Here is an 8,994-nt window from a genome sequence, read left to right as displayed (position 1 = left end):
CTTCCTAGATTTCATAATAAATTATAACAACATAACCATTGGGTCTTGATATTAAGGACAACGAGAACCTTAATTGGTAAAATATATTAAACCTTCCATTTTTTGTAGATTTCATAATAAATAATAACAACCTAATCATTAGGTCTGGATATTGCTCGAGAAATGAACCACGAAAGAGGACAATAAATGGGCAACATTGGCAAAATTTTAAAATTATAAATAGATACAAAAACAAAAGCGCCTGTAGCTCAGTGGATAGAGCGTCTGTTTCCTAAGCAGAAAGTCGTAGGTTCGACCCCTACCTGGCGCGAGAACTATGTTTTCATTTTTCCATATGTTCAATTTATAAGTAACTGTTATATACAAGTTGATGCCTATTGCGGGTGCACGTTTTTCCAACCATTCTCAGGCGAGTTGTCCTTTTCAAGACCACTGGTAGTAGGCTAGCAGCGCTCTCAATTGCTTTGGTAACCCTCCTTATCTCATGCTGAAGTGCAGCTCGCTGATCAGACAACTAGGGATCGCAACCTGCCCGATAATGAATTTAGTATTATAATTGGGTCTAACCGATTTAGATTTAAAAGAAAATACTTCTATTGAGTTTAGGTTTTTCAATGGCGGATTTACCATATAAAAAGAGAGATCAATTAACCCTTTTTTTAATTATTTTTATATATTTATTTAATTGACTCCTTATTAATTTAGATATTAAACTCTCTTTTTTAATAAATGATGTACTTTACTAATAAAAAGTCAATTGACTCTTACATATTGATCTAGAATTTTTTTTTTTCTACATCTACCACTTTGATTGTTAAATCAAAAATAGTATAATCCGTTATTTATATATAGTAATAAATCATAATTCTACACAAGATCATAAAATCAAGAGAAATTATTATGTGCTTATGGAACACATCCTTCCTCTCTCACAAAATATAAAATTTATTGCTTATTAATTTAGAAAATAACTATAATTATATGTCTATAAAAAGCATTATATTTTAGTGCTTTGAGTGTATGCTAAAATTTGCATACGCAGGCTATTTAGGGGTACCGTACAATATTTCCTTAAAACCAAAATTACATTATTCAACAATTTTTTTTTTAAGTTATAATATTGAAAAGTTTAATTTAATTTATTTTTAATTGTTTATCTAAATTAATTTATAAATTTTAATTTAAAAATTGCTTAATTTTTAAACTTTAATCAAGAAATAAAAAAATTTAACCCCAAACTTAAGGAATTAAATTTCTTGATTTTTTTATTTAAATGAACAAATTTAATCCATAAAATTTAATTTTTAGGTTAGATTGAATTTATTAAAATTTTTATACTAATTTTGATAAAAAAATTAAAAATTAATTAAATTAAAATTCTCTAATAAATATAAAGGTAAAATTAATTATTATTATTATTATTTTATTTAACAAAGGCGATAATATGGCATGAAGAATGGACCCTTAATAGGTATTTTTGTCTTTTTTTTTTTTTTTTTGTCAATGGACCTTTAATAGGTTGCCGAGCAAAGATGCCGAAGCACGTATAATCTAGCTAACTATCAAAAGTTTCTACTCTTCCTCTTTACAGACTAAAAAATTGTTAAACTTTAGGGTAAAACTGATAATTAGAATAATATAATAAAAATAATTTTTTTTTCTTTATTTTCTTTTTAATTTTCATTGCATAATTAAGAAATTAAATAAAAAAAACCGGACACTCAAGGTGAATTTATTTTTATAAATTTGTAATTTAATTATTTTTTAATAAATATTTAATGTATTATTTTTTAAAGCAGAGTATATTAATTAATAATATACTATAATTTGCCTCGATTTCTATCCCTAGCTAGCGGAAATACAGCTTGTAAACGTGTAGTGCATGCAGCGCAAGCCACATCATCCCACCCGTCACTCACCACTCGCCATTCTTGGTAATTGTCTCGACTCCCGAGAATAGCGCGGGCCTCTCTCTGGTTTAAACGAACTCTAACGTTGGCATTAGCCTAAAACCCTTGCGGCCTTTCTGTCTGACTAATTCCCATTTCTATTCAACGTTTTCTTTGTAAAGTAGGGGAATTTCTGAGACCTTAATCATACCCTTTTAATATTTCTATCCTATTTGATATTGGGTTTATGGTGTCTTCTTTTTTTCAATTTGCTTTTGTTGGTTGAAGAGCAGAATTTGATCAGATTTTGAGAGGATGAAGTTTGAGGAGACTTTCATGGAGTATCTGCATGGAGATAAGGAGAGGCTTTTGGATAAATACTCCCATGTTGAATACAAGAGACTTAAGAAAGTTCTAAAGAGCTGTAGGACTTGTCAAGCATTGCATAATTCTTGTCAAAGTGAACAAGATCAAGGAGATAAGGACAATTCCACTTTGTCTCAATTGTGTCAATGTCAATCTTGCCCATGTAAGTTAAAAGTTCCCCACTTCTAATCATTGGCATCTTTGGATTTATCTGTAATAGCTGTTAAAGAACTATGTTTGCTATAATGGACTCCTTGAGTTTTGGGGCTTTTATGGTGCATGTTGTGGACAACCAGAAAGGACTAGTTTAGTGTGGATTTACAATTTCTGAACTTTTGTGCAGAGAGTTAGTGGGACCAATAGGTTTTGGTAATTGGAATCATGATTGCTATACAAAATTTGCCAAGTTATTGCCTTTTTCTCAGCCAATTAGGCACAATCCATACTCATAATCAAACTACTGACCAAAAAAGTATTTTCAAAGAAGTGTTACATTCTAATACTGTAGTTTGTGATATTGGTGATAATTGATATTGATCTTACTAATTGTTTGAAGCTTGTGCTTTTGTGTGATCAAAGTTATTAAGCTCTGTGAAATTTGTAGTGTGCGATCAAATGTTCTTTACTGAACTGATGAAAGAAGCTTCAGATATAGCTGGATGCTTTAGTTCCAGAGTTAGACATCTCCTCCATCTTCATGTTGCTAGAGGAATGCAAAGATATGCACTGAGACTACGTCAGTGCTTTAAAAATAATCAGCAAGCCATGGTAGAAGAAGGTTGGATGTTGATTGAATATATTACAATGAGTGCAACCGCTATTGACAAAATCCTAAATAAATACGATAAAGTATGTGTTGATTTAATCCATTTCTAATATTTTAGATTGCTGTCATTGTTGGTTTTAAACAATTTTGAGAATTTCTGTTCATTAATATAGGTGCATAGCTCTGTCAATGGTAAGAATTTCAAATCTAAGATGCGGGCCGAGCACCTAGAGCTTTTGCATTCACCTTGGCTAATAGAGTTGGGAGCCTTTTATTTGAATTTTAATGGATCAGATAGTGGAGAATTTAGTGAGTTTTGTGGTCATTTTTTCTGTGATCTCAATGCTACAGAACCTGTCATAATGCTGAGGCTTCCAAACTCTGCAAAGCTAGAATATAGTCTAACTTGTGCCATTTGCTTGGTAAAATATCACATCTAGTACATTCCAAGAAAAAGAAAATATAACATTTGATGTTCTTATTTTATTTTGGTTATTATCTCTCAGGAGACGGTTTTTAATCCATATGCCTTGAGCTGTGGGCATCTTTTTTGCAAGTCTTGTGCTTGCTCAGCCGCTTCTGTATTGATATTTCAAGGCCTTAAAGCTGCAACTCCAGATGCAAAGTGTGCTGTCTGCAGAGAGGTTAGTACATCGTCAATGCGAATTGGGCTGATTATATGATGTGCTTCACCTTTCTGTACATAAATATGTATAGCGCAATTTTTATTTTTGTGGTAGTACATTAAATACATCTGAATTTATGCTTACATAATATTGCATAACTGAATTTTGAGTTTGGGAAGGAGATCCTATCAGAGGTATTGCATGAATCATGCAGGATTTTTATATTAAGAAGTTCTCTAATTGTGAATTTGACATTCACCATCCTCTTGTGATAATGGCTAAGTTATATAATAAAGGGTATAACCCTTCCCATCTTGCATATGCATTCAATCCCTGCTCTCTTTGGAAGATGCAAACAGAATTTTGGCTTTCCAAATACCTGGCTGGTGGTAATGGAAGAAAGCACTTAGAATGTAATTTAGATGCCTATACGCTTAGAAGGAGATTAAATATACCCAATGTGATATGAAAATTATGCATTATCCTTCCAAGCAGGTTCCTATCTATCATCTTTGATTGCAAATGCTTGGCCTTGTAATTACGGATAAGTTGGTGAAAATTTTTCTTATTCATCATGCTTTGGGTCTCTTTCCTTACCTTTTGACTTATTTATGGTCTCCAATTTACATTCTTGGACTTCCGATGATTACCTCTCTTACATCCTTTCATATGCATGTGTGTCTCCACTCTGGCTCTTGCAGTTGCTCAAGGCCAGACTTGATCACCAGGAACCTAGTCCTCTACCCTCAGCATCTGGTGTGTTGCCACTGCTCACAGCTTTTTTTTCCCTTCCAATACTAATTAGAGTTCACATTGTTTATTGTTTTCTTGTTCAGAGAATTAATTATAACGTATAATTCTGTATTTGGAATAGAGACAATGACAGGATTTTGATGCTTTTAGGTTTAGGAAATATTGCAACAGTTGTATCCCTGCACTCTAATCTTGGATGGGTTCCAGCTAAATCATTATGTACAGATGCTTATTTGGGATGAGAACTGAAGCAAAAATGTTTTACCTTTTCTTTGATGATAGATATGAAGTATGATCAGTTCCTTTTTAAGATACATTATAATTCAATTCATAAGGTTTGTTTAAACCTATAATTTAGTCCCTCTGTCCAATTTTCCTTCTAATTGACCGTTAATTATAGCAAAAATAACCGAAATTCGCTTAACTTGGTTTAGTTTGACACATTTATTTCTAAAATTTACCATTTATTTTCACATAAATTACTTGGTTAATGGTCTTAATTAACCCTGCAATTTTATTCTCATTTCCTGAAAATTGAACATCAAACTGAATGAGTATATATGTTCATCTTCCGTCTATATTGTTCCAGGTACTTCTTTGAAATGAATTGAGTTTCTGTCATGTAATTAATATTATATCAAGTTTCTTTCATATCCTGCACAGGCTGGAGTATATGCTAATTCGGTGCACATGTTGGAACTAGATCTGCTATTGAAAACAAGGTAAAGCAATTAAAAAACCGCTTTCCAGTTCTGTTTAAAATTCCCCATTAAAGTTCATCATTTCTGACTGCTAAAAACCATGCAGGTGCAAAGAGTATTGGAAGGAGAGGATGGTTGCCGAACGGGCTGAGATGGTGAAACAAACCAAAGAATATTGGGATTTGCAGGCAAGATACTTGAAATACTTTTGAATGGAGAAATAATTTTTTTCCCCACTAGGAGACTCCGCACAGTTTGAACTTTGGAATTAAATCATTGTTGAGTTGAGTTGATTTACCGTAAGAGAATAAGAAAATTGATAATATTCAAGCTTGTATTACAGTATGTGGTTACTTATTTTTATGAGTATTTTTATAAAATTCATTAAATTTTAATTTCTTTCATAAAATTTATCAAACTTTACTTTAATTTTATAAAAGTTACTGTAATATGAAATTAAAGATTTTTAGATCAATCTTTCTTATTATTTTGATTTATTGTCTGATGGACCAATCCCATGTCAGATTAGCTCATAGTTAGCTCCAAGATGAATTTTGCTTTGATTCTTGTGGGTCTTGCTGTAGTTGCTTCCTTAAGAAAAAGGGCCTTTGTGGGAGGATGGTTGTGATCAATGAAAAATTAACTTATGGATTCAAGATATAAATATACGAATCATTTATTTTTCATGTGAGTTCAGTTATTAATATTGTATTTTGAGTTTATAGTAAATCGGGTCTTACAAGAATTTGCTGATGGTTCTAACATAGCAAGACTTTCTATAGTGCTCCCATATTTTTCAATATAGCTAATGATGTGGGCATGTGAAGATGTTTCATTTGCAGAAGAAAATAGAGTTGTTCGTGATTTATGGGGATTTGAATAAAAAATTTGTATTAAATTGTATTAAAATAGAAAAAGACCTGTTATTCTAACAACCAAACAAAATTTATATTTATTATTTTGATTCGATTTATGATTCTTTATTGAGAATTATACTAAGAAATCGAACTAAAAATCAATTTCATACAATTTTTTTTATATATTTCTTAGATATAGTTTATAATTTCAACAAAATTATATATAAATATATATAATTTAATATTTTTTTTAATTTTTCTAACTTTTTAAAAAATTTTGTTATTAAATACATTAAATCATATTATATCCTAAATTATATGACTAAATCACATTAGTTATATAATATATATTTTAATTATTAATTATATATGTATCTTTTTGTAACACCTCAAATTTTTAAATAATTATTATATATATAAATTATAATATTTTATTTTATTATATATTATGGAGATTAAATTGAAATTTTCTAGATTTTTAAAATTCGGGTTTGATTTTCTTGAGACGATAAATTTTATAGATTTTTAAAAATTAATTTAAAGATCACATGACAAATTTAAAAATATATTTGGATTTCACAAATTTTTTTGAGTTTTCTATAATTTTTTTGAAATTTTCGAGCCTCGTTTTGGATCCCAAGGCATAGTAAAAATCGAATTTTGGGTACCTTAAATCGAATCGATCAAATCGAACCAAACTAAATCATACCGATCCATTTCTTCCTCTTTTCCCCCTCCCTCGCGTGTCTGCCCATCTCCGTTTCCCTTCTATTTTCTCTTTCCTCTCCCCTGCCCATCGCTGGCCAACCGTCCCTCTCCCTCTTCCACACGCTAGCGCCTCACCAGAACCCCTCACCGCCGCCCCAAACACCGAAAAAACGTGCTTGAAGCTTCTCCATTGCAAGCGCATCCCTTGAGCTTCCCGGCCTAATTTTGGCAGATCAGGCCACCAATTGGATCGGGTCCAATCTCAAACGTGTTATATTTCTCAAAAGCTTTCCAAAGACATTAAGAATGCAAATTTTGTTAAGCGGTCTAAAAATTTTAGCTCATTTCTACTTTTTGGCTAAATTTTTTTCAAACCGGGAACCCCACAGTGATTCCAAAACTATTGGCATGCTTTACTCAGCGAGAGCTTTGCTGTGATATAAATTTCAAATTTTTTCGACGCCTAAATTACGGTGAGTCCCGCGGACTTATACATATATGTATATAGCTAAATATTAAGCATAATTTGTATTGCATTTTTATTTGCTGAAATTGTTTTAGGTGTCGCCTTAAGGTAATTTGGAGCTGTGTGCGTGTGTCAACATACATGTGGTGTGATATTGGATATGGGTAGGACGGATAGATCGATTGGAGCTTGACTCGCTAAGACCCGATCATTTTTGTGGATAAGTCGGGGTGAGTATTGCTTTGAGTTGATCTCGTTGACTCTCACATTTGAATTATTAAGAGAAAGTCCGGCTTGAGTGGATCTCGCTGGTAGGTATTGGATTAAGAGAGTTATATAGTGAATTAACTTCCATATTTATATACATTTATGTGACACACAGGTGTGTGAGTGCTCCAAATAATCTTTTGTGCGAATATTGATTGAATTTGGTTGAATGTATTTGTGTATATTGCATTTTATACTTAGGGATACATTAACTTTAGATAGTTATAAAAATTATATTTAAAATCAATGTCTTACTCTATGAGTCGAACGTTCACTCATGTTCATCATATTTTTTTAGGCTTCAAGATGGTCTCTTTTTTAGAATAACTTGCCTTCTTTCTTACAGGTTTAGTTAAAGAAGTTTAATTGTATTTCTATCTTTTCTTATTTCTTTGCTATAACTCCACATGTATCAGTAGTGTAATATTTATTTGGATTTGTAATGCTAAATTATGGGGTTGTAATATTATTTACATGAATGTATATGGATACATGAGATAGATTGTGTTTGGATGAGGGAGCTGAGCTCCCATTTAATTATGTGTTTAATTGAGGATTGTGAAGGTGAGTTGAACTCTTCAATTTGATATATTTTGTATTCACAGAGCGGGTGAGCCGATAACTTCACATTGAATAATCCATTTTATGACCGGACTATGTTAATTTGATTTCTTAAAATTGGACTATAGTTATGGCTTAATGATTGGGTTAGGAATAGTTAGGCTGACTACGAGTTTTGGAAACCTTATGCTGATCCAAGTCCTAGTACTGATCCGGTCCATAGTTTGGATCGTGACACTTTTAGTTAAATACTATATAATTAAGGAATATATAAAAAGATAATATAAAATTTTTATTAAGAAATATAATTTTTATATTAATATTATTATTTTAATGTTTATATTTATTTGTCATATTAGAAATTTAAGATTGTATTTTCTATTTTAAAATAACTCTTGTAGTTTTAGATGTAAAAATTAAGATTTAAAATAAAATTAGAACTAAAATTGAAAAAAAAAACAAAATTATAATAAGAATATTAGTAAAATTACTTAAAATTGAACCAGAACTGGAATTGAAATTTGATTCTTAAAATTCAAAAAATTGAAGGTTTAGTTTTAACTTCAATTCTTAGTTAGAAAGATAATGGAACTGAAATCAAACACCCCCTTCAAGAAAATAATTCGCCAATAATGTGCTTTAAAATGTGCACTAATAATATGGTTTTCACCTTAAATTCTAATTTCATTTAATTAAATATAATAAAATATAATTTATCAAATTTTTATAAAAAAATTTAATAAAATATATTTTACTTAATTATATTACAATCAATTATATCATCTGTAAATATTAATTGATTTAAAAAAAAAAAAGAAGAAAGATAATGCACGTATGGGAGTTTATTCTATATCCTAATTGGTAAGTTCAACTTGCAAAGAGTTATTTTAATTTTTTCAATTAAATTTTTTTAATTATTTTTTAAAAATAATTAGTATTTTAATTATTTGGTATATTTTATTATTATTTTTATGAACATGTATTTAATTTTTCAATTGAGCATTATAAAAAAATTATTAAGTAAAATCATATAA

At 30.2% G+C, this 8,994-nt stretch overlaps 1 protein-coding gene and 1 non-coding gene across 5 annotated transcripts; both read left to right on the top strand.

Annotated features, from left to right (window-relative positions):
- The first annotated feature begins 237 nt into the window (after positions 1-237).
- Positions 238-310, top strand: TRNAR-CCU (transfer RNA arginine (anticodon CCU)). The gene has a single exon. It is a non-coding gene; the product is annotated as a tRNA-Arg (tRNA).
- Positions 311-1,834: 1,524 nt separating this feature from the next.
- On the top strand, positions 1,835-5,576 carry LOC110664786 (probable E3 ubiquitin-protein ligase BAH1-like). 4 transcript variants are annotated; one of them, XM_021824645.2, is made up of 7 exons: positions 1,835-1,934; positions 2,183-2,418; positions 2,860-3,104; positions 3,195-3,443; positions 3,528-3,665; positions 5,064-5,122; positions 5,208-5,576. In XM_021824645.2, exons 2-7 carry the CDS (start codon positions 2,205-2,207, stop codon positions 5,311-5,313), a joined length of 1,011 nt encoding a protein of 336 aa, XP_021680337.2. In that variant the 5' UTR covers positions 1,835-1,934; positions 2,183-2,204; the 3' UTR covers positions 5,314-5,576. The 4 variants fall into 4 exon arrangements, with proteins under 4 accessions (XP_021680337.2, XP_021680336.2, XP_021680339.2 ...); XM_021824644.2 differs by lacking the exon at positions 1,835-1,934 and adding an exon at positions 1,943-2,070; XM_021824647.2 differs by lacking the exon at positions 1,835-1,934 and adding an exon at positions 4,349-4,403 and having other exon boundaries at positions 1,949-2,418.
- Positions 5,577-8,994: the final 3,418 nt, after the last annotated feature.

Source organism: Hevea brasiliensis, chromosome 3 (genome assembly GCF_030052815.1).
Source record: "Hevea brasiliensis isolate MT/VB/25A 57/8 chromosome 3, ASM3005281v1, whole genome shotgun sequence".
Taxonomy (NCBI): domain Eukaryota; kingdom Viridiplantae; phylum Streptophyta; class Magnoliopsida; order Malpighiales; family Euphorbiaceae; genus Hevea; species Hevea brasiliensis.
The sequence above is the reverse complement of the archived record's forward strand: the minus strand, read 5'-3'. Positions and strand labels throughout refer to the sequence as shown.